General features: G+C 39.0%; 2 protein-coding genes across 22 annotated transcripts in view; one reads left to right on the top strand and one right to left on the bottom strand.

Annotated features, from left to right (window-relative positions):
* Nucleotides 1–11,056, bottom strand: part of KCNMB3 (potassium calcium-activated channel subfamily M regulatory beta subunit 3) — a 67,315-nt gene extending 56,259 nt beyond the window's left edge. For 17 of the 18 annotated variants that reach the window (XM_070509389.1, XM_070509391.1, XM_070509390.1 and 14 more), the window contains exon 1: nucleotides 10,917–11,055. The gene's annotated coding sequence lies outside the window, so the exon portion shown is untranslated. Of the gene's footprint in view, nucleotides 1–10,916 lie in introns of all 18 variants that reach the window. The other variant, XM_044771112.2, reaches the window with a different exon arrangement.
* On the top strand, nucleotides 631–27,926 carry ZNF639 (zinc finger protein 639). 4 transcript variants are annotated; one of them, XM_070509383.1, is made up of 7 exons: nucleotides 10,724–10,980; nucleotides 14,327–14,389; nucleotides 15,480–15,548; nucleotides 16,498–16,608; nucleotides 19,196–19,330; nucleotides 19,469–20,172; nucleotides 26,808–27,926. In XM_070509383.1, the coding sequence occupies exons 3-7, from the start codon at nucleotides 15,491–15,493 to the stop codon at nucleotides 26,841–26,843; spliced, it is 1,044 nt and encodes a 347-aa protein (XP_070365484.1). In that variant the 5' UTR covers nucleotides 10,724–10,980; nucleotides 14,327–14,389; nucleotides 15,480–15,490; the 3' UTR covers nucleotides 26,844–27,926. The 4 variants fall into 4 exon arrangements, with proteins under 4 accessions (XP_044627042.1, XP_070365484.1, XP_014693846.1 ...); XM_044771107.2 differs by lacking the exons at nucleotides 10,724–10,980; nucleotides 26,808–27,926 and adding an exon at nucleotides 631–10,670 and having other exon boundaries at nucleotides 19,469–25,764; XM_014838360.3 differs by lacking the exon at nucleotides 26,808–27,926 and having other exon boundaries at nucleotides 19,469–25,764.

The raw sequence follows: 27,926 nt of genomic DNA, 5'->3' as shown, positions 1-27,926 counted from the left end.
ATTCACAATAGCATCAAAAATAATAAAATACTTAATAAATTTAAACCTAGGTGAAAGATCTGTACACTGAAAACTATAAGGCATCGATGAAAAGAATTAAAGAAGATAAAAATAAATGGAAAGATATCCTATGTTCATGGACCAGAACAATTGATACTGTTAAAGTGTCCATACTGCCCAAAGCCATCTATAGATTCAATATAATCTCTATCAAAATTCTAATGGCAGTTTTTTTACAGAAAGAGGAAAAACAATCCTAAAATTTGTATGGAACCACAAAAGACCCTGAATAGCCAAAGCAATCTTCAGAGAGAAGAACAAAGCTGGAGGCATTACACTTCCTGATTTCAAACTATATTACAAAGCTATAATAATCAAAACAGTATGCTATTGGCATAAAAACAGACACATAGACCAATGGAACACAATTGAGAGCCCAGAAATAAATCAACGCATTTATGGGCAACTTGTACTTGATGAGTTAGCTAAGAATACTCATCAGGGAAAAGACAGTCTCTTCAATAAATAGTGCTGGGAAAACTGAATAACCACATGCAAAAGAATGCAACTGGACACTTATCTTACATCACTCACAAAAATTAACTTGAATGAATTAAAGCTCAAATGTAAGACCTGAAACCATAAAACCCCCAGAAGAAAACACAGGGAAAAGACTCTTTGATATTGATCTTGGCAATGATTTTTTAAAATATGATACCAAAAGCTAAGCAAGAAAAGCAAAAATAAAGAAGTGGGACTACATCAAACTAAAAAGCTTCTGCACAGCAAAAAAAATGATCAAAAAAAATGAAAAGGCAACCTATGGAATAGAAGACAATACTTGCAAACCATCTATCTGATAAGGGGTTAATAACTGAAATATATAAGGAACTCATACATCTCAATAGCAAAAAAACAAATAATCCGATTAAAAAATGGGCAAAGGAACTCAACAGGTACTTTTCCAAAGAAGATACACACATGGTCAACAGATACATGAAAAGGTGCTCAACATCCCTAAAAACCAGAGAAATGTAAATCAAAACCACAATGAGGGGCCAGCCTGGTGGTGCAGCCATTAAGTGTGCACATTCCTCTTCGGTAGCCCGGGGTTTGCCGGTTCGGATCCCAGGTGCGGAAGTGGCATGGTTTCACAAGCCATGCTGTAGGAGGTGTCCCACATATAAAGTAGAGGAAGATGGCACGGACGTTAGCTCAGGGCCAGTCTTCCTCAGCAAAAAGAGGAGGATTGGCAGCAGATGTTAGCTCAGGGCTAATCTTCCTCAAAAAAAAAAACAAAACCACAATGAGCTATCACTTAACATCTGTTAGGATGGCTATTATCAAAAAGAGAAGAGATAACAAGTGCTAGAGAGTATGTGGAAAAATGGGAACCTTCGTACACTGTTGGTGGGAGTGAAAACTGGTACTGTCATTATGGAAAATAGTATGGAGTTTCCTCAAAAAATTAAAAATAGAACTACTATATGATCCAGCAATTCCACTTCTGGGTATATATCTGAAGGAAGTGAAATCATTCTCTAAAAGATATCCACACCACTATGTTCACTGCAGCATTCTTTATAATAGCCAAGACACAGAAACAACTTAAGTGTCCATCCATGGATAAATAGACAAAGAATTTGTGGCATCTATACACAAAATGGAATATTATTCAGCCATAAAAAGGAAACCTTGTTATTTGCAACAACGTGGATGAACTTTGTGTTATGCTAAATGAAATAAGTTAGACAGAGAAAGACAAATATACATGATCTCACTTATATGGGAATCTAAAACAACCAAACTCACAGAAACAGAGAAGAGATGGGTAGTTTCCAGGCACCACTGGGGAGGTGAGGAGAGAAATGGGTGAAGGTGGTCAAAGGGTACAAACTTCCATTTGTGTGACTAATAAGTTCTCGGGATCTAATGTACAGCATGTTACTATAGTTAACTACTAACTACAGTTAACAATACTGTACTGTATACTTGAAAGTTGCTAAAAGAGTAGATCTTAAAAGTTCTCACTACACTCACAAAAAAATAGTAACTATGAGAGGTGATAGATGACTTAGCCTTATCGTGGTAACCATTTCATGATGCATACATGTATCAAATCATCATGTTGTATATCTTAAACTTACACATTATATGTCAATTATATCTTAATAAAGCTGGAAAAATAAATAAATAAAAGAATTTTAAAACACACCAAGGGCTTTAGCAGAAAATAAAAACAATTTTGAGTTTGCACTCTCCACAGAAATTTGGTAAGAAATGTCATTCACTATAAATAATGTTAGCGAAAGCTTACAAAAAATCACATAGAAATCAATTTGGCTATTTTACTTGTTCTTTCCTTTCATTTTCAGCCTACCTATGCCATTGAATTTGAAGTGAGTTTCTTGTAAGCAGCATATTGTTGGATCAAAAGGTTTTTATCCACACTGCCGATCTCTGTCTTTTAATGATGTATTTAAAGCACTTACATTTGAAGTAATTATGGATATGTTAGGGCTTAAGTATGTCATCGTATTATTTGTTTTCTGTTTCCTCTGTTTTTCGTTCTGTTTCTCTTTTCTCACCTTCCTGCAGATTATTTGGACACTTTGGATTCCCCTTGATTTCTTTGAAGTGTTTTTCAGAACACTGTATTGTATAGTTTTCTTAGTGTTTGCTCTGCGTATTAGAATATACATATGCAATTTACCATAGCCTACTGGTTTGAATGTTTTGCCACTTCAAGGGAAATGTAAAAACCTCACTTCATTTAGGTCTCTTTACCCTCTCCACTTTCTAAATACAATAATCTTGTGTATTTCCTCTACATACAATGAGCACGACATTAGATAATGTTATAATTTTTGCTTCAACAATCATATGATTTAAGAAACTCAAGAAAAGGCTAAAACACATGCACACACACAAACCTTGTGCATATATGACTTCATATTTGTGCTGGTATGTTTTAAGGTTAAACTTCTACAAGTGGGATTTATCAATTAAATGGTAATTTTATCTGAAATTCTGCTCATATTGTCCAAATCTTCTCCCAGGGGCTGTATCATTTTGAATTCATGAAATTGCCTATTTTCCTGCAACCTCTCCAAAAGAGTTTGTCGTCAAGATTCTGGATTTACGCCAATCTGACAGTGAGAAATGATAGCTCACGGTAGTTTTAATTTGTATTTGTATTGCTATGAATTAATCTGAGCACTTTTTTCATATGTTTGAGGGCCATCTCTATTTCTTTCTGTGAACTGTTTTGTCTCCATTTTTAAAGGAGCTTTCTTTGTATCCCCTCACTACCTCTGCCTACATCTCACTGGTCAGTCCTGTGTCTTAATACAATCTCTATCTTCAAGAAAGGCTGGAAAATGTAGTTTTTAAGTTGGACACATTTCAGTCTCCAGTCAAGTCAGGATTTAGTTTGTAAGGAGGAAGGCAAGATAGAGAACTGAAGGTCTCAGTCTCAATTCATCTTGATTTTCATTTAACCTTCAATTTTCAGAGGTCCTTACAGAGATAAAAATGAAGCAGCCAAAGAAGCAAGAAGTGTTGATAGTGATAAGCTAGGAAAATGTGACTGAATTACTTATGATGTACTCAATATTGTTTAGTCTCTCCTTGGAATATGAGACCTCTGAATCTGCTTAATATTATGAAGCCAAATAAATTAATAAAAATAGAGTAATTTCCCCCTTTCCCCCTCAGGGCTGGTTATTTTGTTTTGAAACTGCCTGCTTTTTATAAACTGGCAAAGACTAAGAGATGCAAAGATTTCTTAAAGTGTGAATCTTCGGAGTTCTGTTTGCAACAAAATTTAAAACATTTGAAAGCAAAAAATGTAAATTCATCTTCCACAAATCAATAATATGAAAAAAGTGGGAAAAGAGTGTTTCTCCGCTTAATTGAAACTAAAGAGACATGACAACTAGGTTAGATTATGGACCTTGTTTGGATCTTGTTTTTGAACAAACCAACTGAAAAAGACATTTCTGAGACAGACAGAGAAATTTATATCTGTGATGATATCAAGGAACTGATGTTCTCTTCGTTAAGTGTGAAAATGACATTGTGTTCATGTAAGAAAACGTCTACACTTTATACAGAAGTATGTAGAAGTGAAATGACTTGGGATTTTCGTAAAATGCTTGAGAAAAGAGAGAAAAAGAAGAAAGGAAAGACAGAAGGAAGGAGAGAGGGTGGGAGAGCAAAAGGGAAAAAAGAAAAGATAAAGCAAGTATGGCCTGATAACTATTGAAAATGGAGTGCTGAGTATAGGAGGGTTCATTTATTATTCTCTCGATTCTTGCGTATGTTTGAAAAAGTTTATAAAAGCCATGAAAAATAGGCCAAAAGAATGCACGTTAAAAATGGAAACAATAAATTTAATGAGACTATTGTCCAAATAAACTACCCTTTGAAAATACCAAACCTCATCATTTTTATGGGCAAATCAATGACACACAATCCATTTAAAAACTGTTAAACAAAGGGACTTTAGTCAGTGAAGGGCAGAAAAATCAAGACCTGCATTCATTATGATGTTCCTCCTTAAATCTTTTTTTCTTTTAATGGCTTCAAAATAAAGGAAAATCCTGTAGCTTTAAGGGTAACTAAGCTAAACTTGCTTTGATGTTACCCTTCCCCTTAAGACTCCACATCAATTTTCCTATTTCAAAATAGATTTTACATTTCACAACATATTTTGGAAGAAAATTAACAATGAGAAGGAATGCCTACTAAGTAAATCTTTCCTATTAAACATACTTTGAACACATAAAATGGGCTGAACATTGTACAAATATTTACACTGTGGAATGGATTTCACGCATCCTTTCTTTTGCCCTTCATTCATACAATAAATACGAGACGATTACACTGTGTCAGCACTGTGCTAGGCTTGGGGGATTAGCAGTCAACCAGGCAGACTCATTCCTTACCTTTGTAAAGCATACAGTTTCCTGGCGAAGACAGCACAGAGCCCCTATCCACCCGCTCAAGGAAGTGGTGTTTTATTGTGATTGTCAATTGCTACAAATAATTACGCATTTGAGTTTTTTTGTTATTTTTTTTTTTTTTGCTAGGAAATATTTTCCCTGAGCTAACATCTATTGCCAATCTTCCTTTTTTTTATCCCCTCCCCAAAGCCCCAGCACATAGTTGTATATTCTAGTTGTAGGTCCTTCTACTTCTTTTACATGAGCCACCGCCACAGCATGGCTACTGACAGACAAGTGGTGTGGTCCCTGCCCAGGAACCAAACCTGGGCCCCTGAAGCAGAACGTGCCAAACTTTAACTGCTAGGCCATCACTGTTGGCTCACCTTTCAGTTTTTTGACTCCCATGGCCAACAACAGGAGAAGCAACACTACTCAGTTTGGGCTAGTCAAAGTTTGGAATAGGTAAACTGGATATTCCTGATCATCAAAAGCAGCTCCTATGGTTACCATTTAGTATGTGGCACTGGGTGTAAGATGTGAGAACTGCTACATGAAAATACTCCAAGGAAATTACAGTTCTAACAGATTTACATGGATTTTCAGTGTAGCCTGACAAGACTGCCATAAAAGTAACTAAGCACATATTTTTGTATTGTCCTCTCCATAGTGGCTATCAGAGTTATGTTGTAAATAGTAGGCTTTGATAAAGGCTTTTTAGGGGTCAGCCCCATGACTGAGTGGTTAAGTTCGCACCCTCTGCTTCAGTGGCCCAGGGTTTTGCTGGTTTGGATCCTAGGCACGGACATGGCACCACTTGTCAAGCCATGCTGAGGTGGCGTCCCAAATGCCACAACTAGAAGGACCCACTACCAAAATATAGAACTATGTACTGGGGGGGTTTGGGGAAAAAAAGCAGGAAAAAAAAAAAGAAGATTGGCAACAGCTGTTAGCTCAGGTGCCAATCTTTAAAAACAAAATAAAATAAAAAATAAATGCTTCTTAAATGAATAATTGAACTTAAAATCCAAAGGCACATTAATGGAATATAGATTTTAATAGATTCTGTTCTTTAGCCTCAGACCCTGGATGAAGGAACGTATAAATTTAGCCCTTATATTGGTCAGTGATGACTGAAGAAATAGTGAGCCTTCAGTAACAATCCCCAAAGCTTATCAACTAAACAAAAGTGTTTCTTGCTCATGTTGTGTCTGCTATGGGTCCTGATAGCTGTTCAAACAGAGAAGAGGACTAGAGATGCAAGAAGCAGCACCTAACACTTCTACTGACATTTCTAGGGCCAAAGAAAGTCACATGGCTCCACCTACCTTCAAATGGGAAAGGGAGTATGATTTCCTGTATGCCCGAAAGTAGAGAGCACCAGAAATGGGATATTGTTGAACCGTAGTAATGCCGACCACAGACATGGTCAGTGAGTTTTCTCCCAGGGATAAAAAATATACCTATTCACTGAGGAAATACTTCCTTTTCATCATCTATTAACCTCAATCACCCTTGACATGGTTCAGCCTTCAGATCTTCACAGGTATGTGTGTGCAAGTTCAAATCCATTTATAGAACACTTGACCTTCATTCCCAGATGCTGTAAATAAAGTCAGTACTCTAGAAAATGAAAAGTGCTAAACCCTGGAGAAGGCATCATCATTAATATTCTAATAAGGAAGTCTAGTCAGATTTTATTCATTCATTTGTCCATTTACTCGAAAAATTAAAGATTAATAGCAATTGAAAATTGAGCACCGAGCGAAAAAGCTTTATAGCCAGCAAACTTGATCCGGGACAGAGTATAGGTAGGCTCTCAGAGATGAGGTTCACGGAGGGAGAAATGGAGTGAGTCTTCTAAAGCCGGAAGACTGTCTGTCCCTTTTGAAGAAAGCAAAGTGTCTGAGTGGGTTGACTGGCTGCCTAGATCTAGGCTTGCTGGTTTTGAAAGCACGGGGCTGGCTGCTTGGAGGACCTCAGCTGTGTAGGTGGCTCAGAATTGTGGAGTCCAGGTGTCTCCGTTGGGGATGTGAAGTCTCTGGCAGGAGACTACGGCACGCAGCTGCCTCACGTCTGAGTCAGGAGTCTATGCCCGGTCAGGTCTGCACTAGCATCAGCAGGCTAGGGAGCCAGGACAGTTTATCAATTCACTCAACAAGTTGAATTCCTAGACTCTTTACCTGCGCCAACCTCCTTAGACCAAGCTAGGCTGTCTGTCATGTGCTCCCATAACACTCTTCACTTACCTTACATAAGTGTAGTCGTCACATTCCAGTGCTATTTAATTGCCTACCTTCTCTAGTCTCCTGTAAGAACCAGCAGGGCAAGGACCATGTCTATCTTGCTCACACTATATCTCCAGTACCTAGTACAGGGCTGGACATAAGGTAGATATCCAAGGAATACTTTGTTAAAAAACAAACGAGACTCTATGCAAGACACTGTGCTAAGCAGGGAGATGGAGCAGACTGGAATATAACAAAACTGGAATTCAAAGTCTGTGAAGACATAATATGCTAAACAGGGGTGGAGCCAAATTTTGTGAGAACACAAGCCTATGCAAATTGGGGGGAACAACTTAGGAAAAAGAATATAAAATTGTAAATACAAAATTAAGTACTTCATCTTGGAAGAGGTTCATGCAACTGTGGGGACTTGAAGCTTAAGTTTCATTGTCTTCACAGTAATTGCCTCTCTGGTGACAAGTAGACTAACGTACCAAATACTGTGGAATCTCTAAAGAGTGATCAGAGATCTCTGATAGGGTAAATCACAGATTTCATAGAAGAGAAATTATGAGCTTGATCTTAGAAACAAAGCAAAGGGTTGACAGGTGGAAGAAACAAGCTGTAACACACAGGTGAGAAAGAGCGAGAGCCCATCTGTGAAACAGCGAGAAGCACCACCTGGCTAATGTGGGGTTGGGTGGGGAAAGCCTTAGGATAGTGGTTCTCAAAGTGTGATCCTGGGCCAGCAGCATCAGCATCAGCATCACCTGGGAATTTGTTAGAAACGCAGCCACTCAGGTTCCAGCCCAAACTTACTCAATTAGAAACTCTGAGGATACAGCACAGAAATCTAGATCTTAACAAGAAATTTGAAAACCCAGGGGTTGGCCCCGTGGCCAAGTGGTTAAGTTCGCACGTTCCGCTGCAGGCGGCCCAGTGTTTCGTTGGTTCGTAATCCTGGGCGCGGACATGGCACTGCTCATCAAACCACGCTGAGGCAGCGTCCCACATGCCACAACTAGAAGGACCCACCACGAAGAATATACAACTATGTACTGGGGGGCTTTGGGGAGAAAAAGGAAAAAAATAAAATCTTTTAAAAAAAAAGATCTGTAGATCTTCATTTAAAAAAAAAAATTTGAAAACCCAATGCCTTAAGAAGTGACTTGAGCGTCGGATGAAGCTATCTCATACTTACAAATTTTATTTCAGGCTGTTATACAAGATGGAGAGAAATAGAAAGGATTATGACAGAGAGAGAAAGAGTTATCTTCATCTCATACTCCAAAATAAATTACAGATAAACTAAAAAGTTAAATTAAAAAAATGCAGCCAGATCTTGGCTAGAACATGATTTCAGCATAAAGCCAATAATAGAGCCTATAAAGGAAAAGATTAATAGACTTGATTTCACAACAATTTAAAACGTTGGTACCATTAACAAAATTAAAAAGCAAACAAACTAGAAAGAAATATACACAACATATATCTCAGATAAAAAGCTAAAAAGTTTATTTTCTTTAAAAAAAGATAACTAGCCTGTCGAAAAATGGGCAAAGGACATAAACTGAAAATTCACAAAAGAAATACAAATGGCCAATAAACACATGAGAAATATTCAAGTTCACAAAAAATAAAAAATGCAAATTAAAATGGAATACTATATTTTACTCACCAAATTGGCAGAGCATTTTTTAAGATGGAAACAACTTAATCATCCACTATTTAACAGTATGGTCATTTATAGTGGAATTCTAAGGCACCATTAACATTAATAGTATAAGGAATGTTCATGCTATAATACATGGAAAAAAAGCTGTTACAAAATACTGTAAATAACAATATTCTAATTTTGAAAAAATTTCTATATGGATATAGATATAAAAATATGAAAAGATAGTGAGCAAAATGTTACCATTGGTTAGCTCTGGGCTGTGGGATTATGATAAATTTTTCTTTTGCTCTTCGTACATTTCTATTGTCTCCATTATGCGACAAACATGTATCCCTTTTCTAATCAGGAAAAAATTAAGCTACGCTCCAAGTGTGGCAAACAGTTGGAAGAATGACGATTCAACACCCTCAGTCAAAGGTATAATAGAATATAACAAACTTTACAACTCGGTACTCTTTTGAGATTTGAGCGGTTTATCCCCGCCGCCATCGCCCTCCCTTAACAGGAAGGACAGGAAAGGAAGACGCAAAGATGAAACTGGAAAACGTACTCCAGCTAATCGAAGAATATCAAATTGCCTGATTTGTGATTATGTTCAATGGCGTGTACGTAAACATTGTGATGTTCTTATTCACTTCGTTGGGTAAGTGCAAATAGTGTGGGTTGGTTTGTTTGCTCAAGTAATGTACTGGGGTTGGGACGTTTCCTCTCACTACAAAATGTTTTGGAATAAAACTTCAGCCTAGAATGTAAAGATTTTGTTTGGCACAAGGCTACGCGTGAGCAAAACAGTAACTTAAAATGGTCCCATAACACCCCCTTGTGGCTTCCAGTATAACAGATCGGGAAACAGCACAACCAGCCAAGAGGAGAGAACGATACATACTGTTCTTTATAAATTCAACAAACGTGTGTCAATTCCCTATTCCGTGCCAGATACTAACTATACTAGGATTGAAAGATGCCGCTAAATCTCTTAGTACTTTATTCAAGCCATGCCGGCATTTGTAAACATTCGTTTCTTTGGGCTGAGCATACACATTAAAGTTATGAGGTCATAAAAATGGAGCCTCACAAACTTGAAAGAAATACGGCTTTACCTCCTGGGAGATAGGTGAAGGGAACAGAGTAAGGTCTGTGATGGTTACCATCCAGCGGTTGGTTGGGTAGCACGTGGTAATCAGCAAAAGCACAGTGGACGTGGATTAAAAGACACAGATTGCAGCGCTGACTATCCGAGTGACCTTGGACTCGTGATAATCCACATGGGCCTCATTCATCCACTTAAACTATTTGAACCCGGGTGCTGAGGCTGCAACAATGAATAAGACCTAGTCTCTGGCCCGTCACAAGCTCACTTTTCTGATTTGTAAATTGGGGCTAACAACCTCAACTCGTTATCAAAGAGACCACATACGACCACACTGTACAGAGATCTTCATTTTTGAAACCGGGTTCACAAGTTTATTTATGCTTATTTAATTTAATCCTTTCTACATTTGTTCATAGAAATTCAAGGTCGGAAAAGGAATGAGATCATCTAATCCAGTTCCCTGTAATTTCATGCATTCCACCAAGATTTCTTGAGTCAAGGAATCCGGCTGAAGCCTAAGAATGACTCAGGGCGGAGAGCATCCCAGCCCTGTGTGTTTCTTTGGCGGGGCCTCAGTAACACCAGGACCCGGTCGCTGCCCTTTTCGTCGCCAGGAGCCTGTGGCCACTCTGGGGTTTGAAATGCCATATGCCTTGCCTAACCCGAGCAAGACCATTCTCGCACGTGCCCGGGAGGAGCAGGCTGGGAACAAGGCTGCGGGCGCGGTGCGCTTCTCCCGGTTCTCCGGGGGCGGGAGCCAGGGCTGGGAGGGGGCGTGGGGAGTGCCCCGGGCGGCCTCGCCTGGAGGCCGGTGGAATCGCCCGTCGGCTCGGGAGGGGCCTGCGGCGGCGCAGAGATGCCGGCAGGGGGCGCGGGCCGCCGGGCCACCCCAGGGGCTGGAGGCCGGTGGTCCCTCCCAGGCCGCCCGTGCGGCGAGGCCGCGCCGCCCGTTCCCCTGCCCCCACTCTTACCTCGTCACCTCCCCGCCCTGTCGGCGGGCCCCCGAGGTGCGCGGCGCAGGCGCGGAGCGGGCCGGTGAGTGCAGCCGCCGAGCCGGGGCCTGCGGCCTGGCGGGCAGGGCGTGGGGCGCGCGGGAGGGAGCGGGGCCGGCCCGGCGGAGCGCCCGGGAGAGCGAGGGCCGCAGCGGCGCCGCTCGCCGCCGTGTGCCCGCAGGCAGGGCCGCGCGGTCCCTCCGCTCGCGCTCCGGCGCCGCGGCCGCCGCCTCGGAGCTGCGTCTGGCTGGCCGGGCGGGCCCGGGGACGGGTGAGTGCGCGACGCGCGGGCCGCGGGCGCCGCTGGCAGCAGGAGAGGGCAGGGAAGAGCGGATGGCGGCTTTTAAACCGAAACCCTGCCTGCGTGTGATGGCGGGATGGCGGTCCCCTCCCCCATCCCGAGGGCAGTCCCACCCCCTGCGGAGGACGCCTAGGTGCGGGCTCGCCTCGGCCCCTGCTGCTGCTTCCCTCATGGCGCCTTTGGAGTCGGGCTGGCGAGTCCCCGCTAGTCGCCGGCCCTGGCGCGGGGGTGGAGGCGGCTGGGCCCGGGCCCCTCCGATCGGCATGTCCCGCGGCGGCTGGGCTCCGGACGCCCGGCGGTGCCACGCTGGCCTCTGGCCCTGCCGCGCGGCATCGGGACCCGCGGCAGCGCATCCCGGGGCTCTCGCCGCAGCGGCAGCCAGTGGGCGTCGGTCCTGGCGCCCAGTCTCCAGCCAGCCGTCGAAGCCCCTCGTTAGGGTGCTTAAAAACCCCTTTTGGTTTGTTTTTCTGTACAACCTAGGGACACAAGTCATTTGAAGCAGTTTCTCTCTTTGCGAAGAGAGAACGATGGTACTTCAACAAAGACTGACGCTAAATTGGACATACAGTGGGTTCTAGTTCAAGCCCAATTCTTTTAAAATCTGGAAAGTTTATACTTATTTTAAAAGGAGGGTGAAGAAACGTGCTTTTAAAACCCTTTAGCATAAAAATATAGCTTTTTATTGTAAATGTGTTTTAATACTAATTAGGAAGAGAATATTTACATTGCATGAAAAGCCTTTTAAAAGACTCATCTATTTGATGATATAAGAGCTACCTATTATGTGTACTAGTGTGTTTTGTACATGGACATTCCTATTGAAAAAAATGACAAGTGAAAAGATACATATTTTCTAAGTTGCTATTTTTTTTAAAATGTTTCGTTTGACATTATCTCATTTTTATAAATGTAAAATATATATGTATACCTTAGCATAGGAGAACGTTTAGGTGTCTGTACACCAAAAAGTTAGCAGTGGTTTTTCTGGGTAAATAGATTCTAGATTACTTAATTAATTTAAAAAATGTTTTTCTAATTTTCCTGCAATGGCATGTATTACGTCTGGAGTTTGTTTAGTGGGGAAGGGAGAGTGAATGATAAGTTACATGTGATTCCGGATCTTCGCGGTGAGACGAAGACTAGTGAGCAAATGTCTATGACATCCCGGAATAAAAAGCCGAACTTCGTCGTCAGGGCAGTTATGCATACAAAAGGCACATAAAACGTTTGCTGACATGAAGGACGGTTAGCATTTTTGGTCTTGAGCGAGCATCTTATCATCATGCTGAAAGGAGGTCTGATAAATGGTGGGATATTGTTCAGCCCTAAGGAGTCAGCCGGTTCCTGACCAGGGTGACCCTGTTCCTCTCACCTGACAGTCTGAATCCAGGCCAGCTTGCAACATTAATTTTGATGCTATGCTTGGTTTCCTTTTCTTACTTTTATGTTCTTCGAGTTGGAAATGATTTCAAGTGTATTCTGAAATAACAAAAGGCTACTTTAAAATGTCTGGCTGACATTTTCCATTGTTCTCCCTGATACTTTTAGAGCATTTAGAACATGAAGTGTAAAACTTTTGGGTGTATACATTCTAGAAGTGTACAAAAGAGGTATTAGGAATAAGTCTTTAAATTTTAGTTTATTACCTAAATGTGAAAATTGCGTTTCTTTTTTTGATTTTTGACTACACTTGATTGGGATGAGTTCAAGGAATGCTATTTGTGTTGTCAGACAAGGCATTATATATATTGGTATCATTTCTCTAAATCTCATAGTTGTCAGTCTCTTTGGGTGATTCCTTTCTCCTCCCAAGTGGTGCTGAGTAAGAATTGGAAGCAGTATGTAACTTGCTGGTAGCAGTGATTAGCAGTGAAGATTTACTCACATACAGTTAGTTCCAAACCCAGGAGTCAGAAGACATGCGTTTTCATCTCTGGTGCCGCCACTGAGTTGACTTGACTTTCACTAAGTCTGTTTCCTCATCAGCAAGATTGAGATGGGTTTGACAGTAGCTCCTCTATGTACCTCAGGATTGTTGTGAAGATCAAATAAAATAAGGGTTAGGAAAATACTCAGCAACCTGACAAGTGCTATCTTATTACCCTATGATCGCATCACCTGGCCTGCTGATATACCCAGAACTTGGTGAAGGAGCAAAAACAGTGTGTGGACCTGAAGTGCCTTACTAGAAATGAGATGGTCTTAGTAATGATGCCAAGTTCTACCTGCTGTGTGTATCACCTTGGTAATAAGAAAAGCAGCATATAAACCTGGGTGGAGAAAACTTCACAGTGCGTTTCTTTTTCTGACATTCCTTACCTGTGCACTGCTACAATGGAAGGAACACTAATCGGAAATGGAAGAGAGAGTTCTGGTTCTGACACTCCTCTATTGTTTGAATTGGGGTGATCACTTTATCTCCTTATTTGTTTCCAAAACTGAAATAAAGGGATTGAAGGCATGAGCTTTAAAATCAGTTAGATCTTTTTCAAATCCCAACCCTACCACTTATTAAGTATCCCCCTTGACTCAACTTTGCTATACCTCAGTTTCCTCGTCAGTGATAAGGGGGGAATAGTAATGCTTTTGAGAGTGTTGTGGATTTTGCATATGGTAGGAGTAAATAAGATAAAAGTATGTGCACAGCCTCATACATAGTTGGTGCTCAATAAATGATCGTTATTATTCTTCTATTGTTAAATCTGTAAGGACCTAAACAGGTTAAAGTCTGATTTGATGTTTGTTTTCATTATATTTGCTTTCATTGTGGCTGAATAAATTAGAGCAGATTTAATTCCTGTTTTGGAGTAAGACATTGCTGTAGCTTTAGAAGGTAAATTCATTTCAAAGAATATGATACATACTAACTCATTACATATTTCAGATAAATACGTATTTATCAATATATACAATTTTTAGTAATACGGCATATTCAAAAGAATATGATACTTGAATTAATTCTTTCCAGTTGTATAACTGGAGTTGCACAACTTTCCCGTTGATTAAAGATCTGGTGCCACTGTATTCTTGAATCTCAGAAATGAGCTGCGTTTTTGCTTATGTGACTTTTGTCATGTTTTTCCTACAGGCATTTTTTACCATCTGTGAAAACTTCCCTGTGATTCATTTTTCCTCACTCCAGTTACACCAAGTAAGTGAAGTGGAGTAAAACTAATTAGTCAATTTTACAACAGTTGGTGGGAATTTAATCATATAGTGGTTGCCATACCTGTTCTTTTCTCAAGAGAATGTTAAATGTGACCTCATAAGTAAGAAAAAGGTTTTTTCTTGAAAGTTATATTGTGAGCTTCTATGTGATGAGTATTTTTTCTGAAAGCCAGGAGATCAATACAAATTTGTGACAATATTTTTTAAGGGAATGTGTCTACCTTTAGCTTAAATACTGTATCAAAATATTCCCAATTGTAAATGTACCTGTAAAACTCTTAAAATGGTGCCACAGGCACAATTTTTTCTAATAAGAAATAATTTAAGGATCAGGCTCATTGTAATTATCCAGTTCTCACAGTTACATCAACATTTGAAAAAGAGTTCTCAACCTCACTGAGAAAGAAACCAGAAAACAGTGTCCTGCCTTTAAACTTGATCAGCAGAGTAAATCCAAAATATAAACAGAGGCATTGTTTAACATTTCCCTTATGAAGTAGATTTTCACATGACACACACATTTCTTATTGCTAATAAATTCTTTGGTTAGAAATAATTTTTGGGGGCTGACCCCGTGGCCGAGTGGTTAAGTTCGCGCGCTCCGCTGCAGGCGTCCCAGTGTTTCGTTGGTTCGAATCCTGGGCGCGGACATGGCACTGCTCATCAAACCACGCTGAGGCAGCGTCCCACATACCACAACTAGAAGAACCCACAACGAGAAATATACAACTATGTACTGGGGGGCTTTGGGGAGAAAAAGGAAAAAAAAAATTAAAAAAAAATAATAATAATAATTTTTGTTTTTTTTGGTGTGGAAGATTGTCCCCGAGCTAACATCTGTGCCAATCCTCCTCTACTTTGTAGATGTGGTAGGTGTGGGATGCCACCATAGCATGGCTTGGTGAGCAGTGTGTAGGTCCACGCCCGGGATCCAAACCCGTGAACCCTGGGCCACCAAAGTGGAGCATGCCAACTTAACCACTACACCCCCAGGCTGGCCCCTGGTTAGAAATAATTTTTATAACAATATTAACAATCATTATTTGTGACTGACTTGTTAAATTTTTTTTTAGATTGAAAAGATATGAATGAATATCCTAAGAAAAGAAAAAGGAAGACTTTACACCCTTCTCGTTATTCAGGTCAGTGTATAATTTAGTTATTTTAAAGTTGGGCTTTGGATTAATTCTCATGCCATTGTATTCCATCCATTTTCTCAGAAATGTTAGGATAAGAGTTAAATATCTGGGTCAATTTTTGGGTAAGAGAAAACTTTAAATAAATGCTCTGCCTATATTCCTCCTTCTCTACCATGTGCTAGGCACATATCAGAACTTTACAAACATTATTTTATTTTATCCTCCCAACTTTATGGTTTATAGATATTTAAAATTAGATATCCAAGGTTACATACTTACACAGCATAATTGAGATTTGCCTGTGTGATTGCCAAGCTTGTCCTTCAGGCACAGTGATAGCCTTGGTGGAAGATATTTTGCATCATTGGGAAAAAAGTCTTTGTCCTGTACGTTATTCTCAGAAACGTGAACTTTGATTTTGACTGTGTAATTTTAGATTCTCTGGTTGAGGTTGGCTCTGCTGTCTTGGCGGTATAAGAAGAGAGGTCTTTGTGGCCATCTCTAACTAATACACCCCACATACATGTACTTGGGACAGTCTGGGGCATGCCTGTTAGCCCACCCAACTGACACAGTCTTCATAGCTGAGGAAATTAAGCCTGGTTTACTATGTACTGGGCCCTCCCAGGCAAGACTTGAAATGATTTTTTTTCAGTGTTTTTTGCAGTTAATGCATTTATCACATATTTACGTTTTGTGGGATTCTGACTGTAAGGCAAACATATCTTTGTGTGCTTCAAAGTATTATATTTTAGGTTGTATAATTTGTGGTTCTTTCAAAGCTCAATGTCCATATCAGATCTGAAATATAAAAGCTTTCAGAATTGAGGGAAATATTAATAGTTTATGATAAATACTATGAAAATTTATGTATGTTGGATAAAGGGATGACTGTCATTAAATTTATATATGTTTTCCATGCTTGACATTTTTTCAATTCTTTTATATTAAGATTCCTCTGGAATAAGCAGAATTGCAGATGGATTCAATGGAATTTTTTCTGACCATTGTTATAGTGTCTGTTCTATGAGACAACCAGACTTAAAATATTTTGACAACAAAGGTATATCTAATATTTTCTAAAATATTTTTTTAAATTGCTTTTATGTGTTTTCATTTGTTCCTTATTTGAAAATGTGCATGAAAGTCATGATTTCAAAATGAGAAAGTGTTCGAATTTATTATAATGTAAGAAAACAAAAGGATTTGGGGGAGAAGAAAGAGAGTAAGTGAATTTTAATTTTTAACATTATTTCAGGTGTGTAAATAAAAAGCACATTCTCCTAAATCCATTTTAGTTGGCTAGGAATTGGTGGGAAAGCCGGAGTGAGCCAAGTTGGGAGCATTTATGGTGAAAGGTTGAGAATAGTATTCTACACGGTTCTTCCGCTCAGCTATACCTTTAAGTCTGGGGGCCAATGGAAGGAAAGAACAGAGGGTGAGGGATATGGTCTTTTTTGATCTTGCTGCTTCTATTGACTCCTCTTTTCTGGAGCATTAGGTGGATGATAACAACTTGCGTTTGTTCTCTGCAACCACTGAAACTCCAGTTCACTTGAGCTCCTGTCACAGGCACTAAAACAAATTATAAAAAAACATGTAGAGTCAGAGACATCAGTGTGAACTCATATTTGGCTCAATATAGATTGGGGCCAGCCCCGTGGCCGAGTGATTAAGTTCGCGTGCTCCACTTTGGCAGCCCGTGGTTTCACCGATTCAAATCCTCGGCGCAGACATGGCACCACTCATCAAGCCATGCTGAGGTGGCGTCCCACATGCCACAACTAGAAGGCCCCACAACTAAGAATACATGACTATGTACCAGGGGGCTTTGGGGAGAAAAAGGAAAAGTGAAATCTTTAAAAAAAAAAAAGATATATATGGTTACATACAGAAATGTTTATAGATATGTCTGTATGTACATCGTAGTGTACACACACCTATCTTCTGCTGTGTTAGCTGAGAGGGCCTAAAAGAAATGACACCTCGGTAGCAGTGACCACATCTAGTGCCCAGACCTTGGTTTCTGATACCAGTCTCCAATAAAAGGTACTAGTGCTTCTTAGAGAAACAGCTGATTCTACCGGAAATTTACAAGATGAGCCTGGAGCATGTTGTGCCAGAAAATAAGTACTCAAAACACACACACCCACGTTTGATACAGGAATGCCAAGAGGAGCACAGGAGTCAACTGAAAGAGCTCTCAATAGCCAAAGCTGAAATAATGCGAGGGAAAAAATTTAATTATAACCCAAAGTATAAAATAAATATCCCTGAGTTCATACTGATATAAATAAATGATTGAATAAATAATAAATGGAGAGAAGAGACAAATCTTCTGTACAGAAGAATTTCAAATTGTTTATGTAAGTACCCCTGCCTCAAGGAGGTGGACCATCACCCCCAACTCCGTAAGTGTGGGCTGCACATAGTGACTTCCTTCCAAAGTATGGAAAGTAAGAGAGTGACTTTACAGTGGAGAAACCTGGGAAATGCTACCTCAACCAGGTGATCAAGGTCAACATCAGCAGTAATAAATCATGTTAATAGTACGTACCCTTGGTATGATGCTATGAAAATGACAGTTTGCCTCTGTGGTCTACCTGCCAGTAACCCATAATCCCAGTCTAGTCATGAAAAAAACAACACACATTTGTGGGGCATCCTAGAAAATACCTGACCAGTACTCCTCAAAACTTGGTCATCAAAACAAGGAAAGCCTGAGAAACTGCCACAGCTACCAATAGCCTAGAGAGACATGACAACTAAATGTCATGTGGTCTTCTGGATGGGATCCTGGAACAGAAAAAGAACATTAGGTAAAAACTAAGGAAATCTGGAAGAAGTATGGACTTCAGTTAATAACAATTTATCAATATTGGTCATTAATTGTAACAAATGTACCATAGTAATGTAAAATGTTAATAGTGGAGAAACTGAATGCAGGATATATGGAAATTCCTGTATTCTCAATTTTTCCTGTAAATCTAAAACTTCTGAAAATAAAGTCAGTTAACAACAACGATGTGATGTGAAACCCATTTTATTCTACTGACCTTATTTCAGTTTCCCCGTGCTGACTTTAAGACGTTGGGACTGGGCTGAGGGAATAAAGCGTTATTCAAACTCAGTAGTTTACACTGAAAATTCCTAAGTAGGGGGCAGGCCTGATGGCGCAGAAGTTAAGTTCACACGTTCCGCTTCTCAGCGGCCCCGGGTTCGCCGGTTCAGATCCTGGGTGCGGACACAGCACCGCTTGGCAAAAGCCATGCTGTGGCAGGCATCCCACATATAAAGTAGAGGAAGGTGGGCATGGATGTTAGCTCAGGGCCAGTCTTCCTCAGCAAAAAAGAGGATTGGCAGTAGCTAGCTCAGGGCTAATCTTTCTTTAAAAAAAAAAAAAAAATCAAGTAAATTTAAGAAGTGTATTCTAGTCCAGATGGGGCAGGGAAGCAAAAGCAGTAACTGTTTGGACAGATCTTCTGTGTGTCTTTGGTACATAGATAACATCTCTTTTTGTGGCTAAATGTAAGTCCTTAGTTCCTGTTGGAATTCAAAATTATTTAAAACATTTGGTGCTTTGTTTTATAGTAATTGATGTTTCATGCTTTGATATGAATAATAAGTATTTTTCCAAATCCCTTTTCCAGATGATGATTCTGACACAGAGCCATCAAATGACTTGCCAAAATTTGCAGATGGAATCAAGGCCAGAAACAGAAATCAGAATTACCTGGTCCCCAGTCCTGTACTTAGGATTCTAGACCACACTGCCTTTTCTACAGGTAGGGAAACTAGTTAATAGCATTTGCATGTTTTGTGTAGATCACTGAAAAAATAATGCATAAAATAAATTTCTTTTTGCCAGTTATTTAATAGGTCTTATTTAGTAATAGTAATATTAGGCTTGTTTTATTTTTCAGAAAAATCTGCTGATATTGAAATTTGCGATGAAGAGTGTGACTCTCCTGAATCGGTCAGCCAGCAGACTCAAGAGGAGAGCCCTCTGGAGGTTCACGCTGCCGAGGACGTTCCGATTGCTGCAGAAGTGCATGCCATTTCCGAAGACTATGATATAGAGACAGAAAACAACTCCTCTGAGAGTCTCCAAGACCAGACTGATGAAGAGCCCCCGGCTAAACTCTGCAAAGTCCTCGACAAGAGCCAGGCCTTGAATGTGACTGCCCAGCAGAAATGGCCTTTACTGAGAGCTAATAGCAGCGGCCTCTATAAGTGTGAACTGTGCGAGTTCAACAGCAAATATTTTTCCGATTTAAAGCAGCATATGATCCTGAAGCATAAGCGCACTGATTCAAATGTGTGTCGAGTGTGCAAGGAAAGTTTCTCTACCAACATGCTTCTGATCGAGCACGCCAAACTGCACGAAGAGGATCCCTACATTTGTAAATACTGCGATTATAAGACGGTGATCTTTGAGAACCTCAGCCAGCACATTGCAGACACCCATTTTAGTGACCACCTTTATTGGTGCGAGCAGTGCGATGTGCAGTTCTCCTCAAGCAGTGAACTCTATCTCCATTTCCAGGAGCACAGCTGTGACGAACAGTACTTGTGTCAGTTCTGTGAACATGAGACGAATGACCCAGAAGACTTGCATAGCCATGTGGTAAATGAACATGCATGTAAATTAATAGAGTTAAGTGATAAGTATAACAATGGAGAACACGGACAGTACAGCCTCTTAAGCAAAATTACCTTTGATAAATGTAAAAACTTCTTTGTCTGTCAAGTGTGTGGTTTTCGGAGTAGACTTCATACCAATGTTAACAGGCATGTTGCTATTGAACATACTAAAATTTTTCCTCATGTTTGTGATGACTGTGGGAAAGGCTTTTCAAGTATGCTAGAATATTGCAAACATTTAAATTCACATTTATCTGAAGGCATTTATTTATGTCAATACTGTGAATATTCAACAGGACAAATTGAAGATCTTAAAATTCATCTAGATTTCAAGCATTCGGCTGACTTACCTCATAAATGTAGTGACTGCTTGATGAGGTTTGGAAATGAAAGGGAGTTAATAAGTCACCTTCCAGTCCATGAGACAACTTGATTGTTCTCCTTAACTTCCATAATGTTAATGTAAAGTAATAAATTTGACTTTTTTGGAGATGTTAAAATGGATGATTTTAAACACAGCTTATGAGAATTACTTTTAACAAATAAGATTTTTTTAATTGTCCAATTTTCTTGGCATTGCTGCATTTTTTAGTAAAGAATTGTATCCTAAATGTGGTATTTTCAATGCATGGTAGTTCATAGTTTGAACCACTCTTGGTGGCTATCTTATTTCTTGCATGTGCTCTGATTTCATGAATTGATAAGAAACAGACAGACTAAAGAAACTAGACTACAGTTTTCCTTCATAACCAAAGGTGCTATTAACTTTTTCTGTTTTAAACTCAAGATTAGCTCAGTTTTTCGTGTATGAAGTCATTAAAATACTGCACTACCAGAACTAAAAGGCAATATAATGTACAATTAGTCCACCAATACTCCCATTCCTAAGAGCCCAGACCCTGCTTTCGCAGTCACCATCAGTGATTATCCTCAGGGTCATCAGTAGACTCTCCATCAGTCTGATTCTTTTAATAACACTAGGAGTCCAGTGTTATCGTAGGAAGGAAAGATCCAGTTTTCTTGGTAGTCTGTTTTTTTTTTATTCTTACTTTATTTTAGCTCTTCTCTATGAGTTAAATAATTTAAGATGAGGGTGGGGAGGACGGGTAAGGGGTTATGCAATAAAGAAGTAACTTTTCATAACTCATTCATAACCTGTTCACATTTCATTTTCAGTTATGCAACTGCAAAGTCATGCCCCAACTTTTTTTTTTCTTCTTCTTCTTCTCCCCAAAGCTCCCTAGTACATAGTTGTATATTCTAGCTGTTGGTCCTTCTGGTTGTGCTATGTGTGACGCCGCCTCAACATGGCTTGATGAGTGGTGCCATGTCTGTGCCCAGGATCCAAACTGGCAAAACCTTGGGCCACCAAAGTGGAGCACGCAAACTTAACCACTCAGCTGTGGGGCCGGCCCCTCGTGCCCCAACTTCTCATGTCAAATCTTTTATTGACTGAGAAAACCTACTGAAGTATTAATGTAGAATTAGGAAAATCTGGGAGATAAGGGACTGCTGGCATGATAATGTCTAAATCTTAGCTTCTATATTAGTTTCGTGTGACTGCCATAACAAATTACCACAAACTGAATGGCTTAAACAACAGATTTGTTACCTCACAGTTCTAGAGGCTAAAAGTTCAAAATTGGGCAATGAAGGCATAGTTGTTCCCTCTGAGGGCTGTCAGGGAAAGATCTGTTCCCATCCTTTCTCTTTGGCTTGTGGATAGCAGTCTTCCTGTTGACATGATGTGCTCCTTGTATGCAAGTCTGTCACCAAATTTCCCCTTTTTACAAGGACCCCAGTCATGTTGGAGTAGGGCTCCCCCTAATACCTCATTTTAACGTGGTAAAAACCCTATCCCAAATAAGGTCACGTCTTGAGGTACTGGGGCCTAGGACTGCAACCTATGAATTGGGGGGAGGGGAAGACACAACTAAACAATTTAATAGCAACTTCTTAAATAGCAGTGTCAAGAAGATAGAATTTTGTATATGATTGGCCTCATTTAATAAACACTGCTGCTAACAAACAATATGGTTGTTGAGGAATATTGTTATAGTTGAAAAGACCAATTTATGACCTATGATTTTGCCACTTCAAGAACCGTAGGAATTTAGTATATTTTGAGAATGGTGGCAGCAACAAGTATTTTCAAAACGAATCATTTTTATCTCTACTATTTTGTCATACTTGCCTACCTGTGTTCCTCGACTCCATTCCATCTGATTGTAACATTCCAGGTAGGGCTGTCTGAAACATGTTTCTTAGAAGACAAAATTATGAGAGTTTAAATGGAGGAGAACCTTAAAAACCATCTGGTCTAAATCCTCTAGTTTTCTAAGTTTCTTGTAGAAATAGAAACTTAGGTTGTTATTAAGCCAAGGTCACAAAACTAGTTGTAGCAGACAGGAGTGGAATCCAAGTTCTTTGGCTTCCATTCTGGTGATGTTCCCATGACGCCATGTTACATGAAAATCTAAGCTGTGTCCTTGGGGTGTTTTTCTTGGCTCCTTAACCCAGCCATTCACCTACCTTCTTGGTAATTCTGTTTTTGTACTTTTTTGATATACCTCCAGCTCCAGGAATTTGATTTTCAGGAAACAAATAAGTAATACCTTGATTTAATTCTGCATTTTACGGCTTTACATTTGATCGGGTGTTAGTAATCAAAGAGGTTGTAATGAAATTACTCGAGACATTAAATCCCAGTTTTAGAACCACATAATTTTGTACTTTTTGATGAATCTGCAGCTTAAGGCCACATCTCACTGACAGGTTGGCCAATAAAAACTTCTTTTTGCTTTGACTCAGCTCTCAAAGAAGTATGACTGACCATAAATTGCTGAGGTAGCTTTTTTAGCTTAACAAACTTCTTTGGAAAAACAAACTATCTAAAAAGAAATTTTTCTAACTACTTTTGGATTTTTTCCCCTCAAAGACAGACATTTCCACTGAACTCTGGTAACCTGAACCACAGTTCAGTTCTGAGAGTACACACCTGATAGTGGTGTCCATCAGCACTACAACTGAATTCTGGGCAGCCGTGAAGCGTAGTGGTGGCTCCTTCTTTCGCTTGCTTTTATATGCTCACCTTGCAATGAGTTACTACTTTTGAAGTTCCAAAACGTTTGCCCTGTACTCCAAAACATGAAAGTCACTGTGCTCTGCTCAAAACCTCTCCCCTTCCTGCTTGTAAATTTGCTGGGTTTACCATTTTAAGTCACCTTAGATTTCTCTGAATGTGTGTCATCACATATTAACCAGTTTCTCAGTCTCACCGGGCCTCTTGTTTGGTGATTGCTCAGCTGTTGGCAGGTGTAGTGTATGTAGGTATTTTTCTTTCCATACACTCTGTTCCTAATTTTTGAATCTGATTTACAAAGCATTGACTGACTTACTTTCTGGCACTTTACCATAAACCTTACTTTGCTTGTTTTGTCAGACTTACTGCCTTTTGCAAGCAGTTTAATATATTTCCCAAACTACTGTGATTAATTTTTTAAAGGAATTTTAATACCTAAAAATTAGCACAAGTTATGTAAATTTGAAAAAGCTGATAAAAATCAAATGGCTTCAGTCCTCCTGGGAAGCAGATTGGTTTACCGAAAAGTCAATACTCATTAAGAATTTAAATGAAAATAAATAGTTAAGACCAAATGTTAATCCCAATGGAGAAGCAAATTAGGTGAGTCAGGTTTACCCTATAATTAACACAGCAGCATCCCTATAAATTAAAAATGAAATTTTGGGATGTATATTCCTTTTCCTGTAACTTTTGGCTCTGTTGACTAAAGATACAAGTATCCACAAGAGAGAATTTTTATTCATGGCATTGAGTTTATGGATTTACATATACTCCTTATATTGATGTAGCTTTCCATAAATTAATCTTTTAAGACAACATTCAAATCTGAGAAAGAAATGTGTACACTTGTGGCTTAAAGTATAAATTCACAAAGCTGAAAGTTGTCACATATAATTTACATGTTTATATAAAGCTATGTATTCAATTTGTAAGTTTAAAAACTAAAAATTTTAAGAGCCTGTCAGAGTCGTTTCGAGTCTCCTTCATACTAGTGACTTGAGAAATAATTTTCTGGATAAAGACTTTCCATATGAGAGCACCAGTCACTTCACCCTCCTTCTTAAGTTCATTCTCTTTAGTCAGCTGGGTGTTAAAGTGGTAGCTGCCTGAACCCAAAATAAATCACATTCGTGAAAAGTAATTTCTTCATTCTAAAAAGAAATAATTTTCTCACATTGCTAAATAGGAATATTGTATTATCTACTAGACTTATTCCCATACTTTGAGCGGTGATTATTTGGGCAGCTTTTAAAGGGAATTTTTGCGATCACGACCTTTAAAAGTTTGTTGTTGTTTATTTTTGGTTTTAAATAGGCAAATGAATATAACCTGGATAATCTTTTTTCTTGCTAAAAATTTTGAGCTGAATGAATTATATCCTTAAAAATTTAATGAAAAGTATGTTTTGAATGAAAACTCAAAGTTTTCTAGTTTTTAATATTTTCTCTAGAAAGTGTCCACTACCGAAAAACATTGCAGTTGAAATAATTGAGAGTTTTGCCCTTACTCATCAGGAATTGGAATCATACCCATCGAATGTAACTTCTGGTAGGGCATTTTTTTTTTCCCTGCCTAAAAGCCATTCACCGTGCCATTCTGAATTTTGGCATGACATTTGAGAATACAGCAGTGCCCCCTTATCCTTGAGTTCACTTCTAAAGTTTCAGTTACCCGCAGTCAACAATGGTCCAAAAATATTACATGGAAAATTCCAGAAATAAACATGAATTCGTAAGTTTTAAATTGTGCGCCATTCTGCATAATGTGATGAAATCTCACATCATCCAGCTCTGTCCCCTCCGGGACATGAATCATCCCTTTGTCCAGTGTGTCCACGCTGTAGGCACTACCCAGCCATTAGTCTCTTAGAAACTATCTCAGTTCTCAGATCGACTACTGAGGTATCGCAGTGCTTATGTTCAAGTAACTTGTTTTACTTAATGATGGCCCCAAAGCACAAGAGTAGGGATGCTGGCAATTCCGATATGCCAAAGAGAAGCCGTAAAGTGCTTCCTTTAAGTGATAAGGTGAAAGTTCCCATTTAATAAGGAAATAAAATCATATGCTGAGGTTGCTAAGATCGACCGTAACTTTCATTCCAGTATATTGTTGTAATTGTTCTATTTTATTGTTATTAATCTCTCACTGTGTGTAATTTATAAATTAAACTTAATCATAGGTATGTACGTGTAGGAAAAAACTTTGTACATGTAGGGTTCAGTCCTATCCACAGTTTCAGGCATCCACTGAGGGTCTTGGAACATATCCCCTGCAGTTAAGGGGGGACTTTTGTATTGAATTCTCTTTTCCTGCCTACCCTGTTCATTCGATTTAGGGTTACCTTTTCTCTTTATGGCATTATTCATACTTCCAAAACATATTCCTCAAACTGTATTCTATGGCTGATTACCCTCATCTTTGCAACTCTTCTTCACTTCATTTGGGTTTTCAGACAGTCTCAAAAAATTAAAGTTTTCCCAATTAACAAAATGAGAGTGAATTTGTTTTCTTTTATTCTTCCTTCTCTCTATTCTCAGAACTGCATTAAAATTAGTTACTCCCTTCACATCATATACCACATCACTCACTTTTATACCCTACAAATATTTTATATATTCCTGTCTAACAGCAATTTGTGTTGAATTTATAAATTTCACTGTCTATTTCGGATTTTAAGAAGCAGAATATCATGGCACAGATCTTAATAAATACTTCTCTATGGTTACAAGGCTATGGTTAAGTTCCGTACAGCACTGACCCAGTGTTCTTTAGTGAACAAGTGAAATGCTGACGTGGAGGAACTAACCTAGGATGACAGAATGTTAGCCGGGCGGGACCTCAGAGATCACCTATTCTAGACTCACAAAGGGAACAACATGTAAAAATAATTGTATATGGTACACGTTTTTATTTTCGTGCTTGTAAAATTTAACTAGCACATCAAATCTGATTCATGAATATTTTTACTTAGGACAAAACTAATTTTTTAAGAAAAACAAATTGATTTAAAGAAAAACACAAAGTAAATAATAATGATACATGGACATAGAAAAAAATTGGGTAGGTGGTGCATGAATGACTGAAATTTGAGAATACAAAATTCTGATCTAAACTTCTTTTTTAAAAAATATTTTGCATAGTTTATTTTTTTATTTGTTTTTTGAGGAAGATTAGCCCTGAGCTAACAGATGCCACCAAACCTCCTCTTTTTGCTGAGGAAGACTGGCCCTGAGCTAACATCATGCCCATCTCCCTCTACTTAATATGTGGGATGCCTACCACAGCATGGCTTGCCAAGCAGTGCTATGTCCGCACCCGGGATCTGAACCCGGGCCGCCAAAGTGGAACGTGCAGACTTAACCGCTGCACCACCAGGCTGGTCCCTGATCTAAACTTCTTGTTTATAGCTTAGAAGAATGGTTCTCTAACATCATTAGTCAAATGCTTTTTAAGCTAGAATAGGACTTCTAACTCCCTGCCACTCTTTAAAGAATTTTCCCTAGAAAAAGGTAAAATATGCCATGTTTTTTCAGGGAATGTCATCCCAGACACCTGAAGAGAGAAAATGACGTATTAGAGAGTACTGGACCAAAGGATATGACTGATTTCTAATCCCTGATCGCTAACTATAAATTGTACGACTATAACCACAGACAATGGATGTCATGTTACGACATTTTTCCCAAATAGTCCATGGACTCTCTGCAACTCCTTAAAAACTTCTATTTCACTACTCTTCAATTTCACAAACAGCTACGGAATATCTGCTATCAAGCCGTGTCTTCAGGGATACAAGAATAAATACACTATGGTTCTTGTCCTCAAAGAGATTTACGGTAGAAGGGGGGAAACTCTTCTCTGTCACCTTTCTGAACTCCAATTCAATTAAGTATCAAATTGAGTGCCTTTTGTGTTTCTAAATGTTTTCTTTATGTACAATGCTACTGTAAACATTTGTATCTGTTGAAGTGTTTTGGATTTTCATTTTGGTTTTTTTTTGTGGGGGGGTGGGGAAGTGGTGTATATTTTTTTTGTATATTTGTGATTAAATACTTTCAAAATATTATCCAGGATGGCTAAAGTTTATACTCTCATCTGCAGATTATGTTTCCCCACGGCCTTATCAACAATTACTATCATAGAACTTTTTAATTTTGTGCAAATATGAGGGGCGTTGTTATTGTACATTATTATTGCTTGAATTTGCATTCTCTGATTACTAACAAGGTTGAAAAATATCTTATATGTTTATGAGTCACTTTGGTTTCTCATTTTGTGGACTGCCTCCCCACAGCATTTATTCACTTTTCTCCTAGGTTTTCTGTTTAATTTTCAGAAGTTCTTTATAAGTTTTTAAATATTGGTCTTTTGTTGACTATGTACACTGCAAAAATAGATTCCCAGGTTGTCCTCTATCTGTTACTGTCTTTTGTTGCACAAAAATCTTTAAATTTAATGAAAATGGATCCATGACATTTTCCCTTTACCAGGTTATGCTTTCTGCTTTACAGTTATGCTTTCTATGTTTGCAGATATGGTTATGCTTTCTTGTTTACAGAATCCTCTCTAACCCCAACGTCACGAAACTGTTTTCCTACATTTTCTTCTAATAATTTTCTGGATGTACCTTTAGTATTTAGATCAGAGTATCT

This window comes from Equus asinus, chromosome 5 (assembly GCF_041296235.1).
Source record: "Equus asinus isolate D_3611 breed Donkey chromosome 5, EquAss-T2T_v2, whole genome shotgun sequence".
Classification (NCBI taxonomy): Eukaryota; Metazoa; Chordata; class Mammalia; order Perissodactyla; family Equidae; genus Equus; species Equus asinus.
This window is presented reverse-complemented; position numbering and strand designations above follow the sequence as displayed.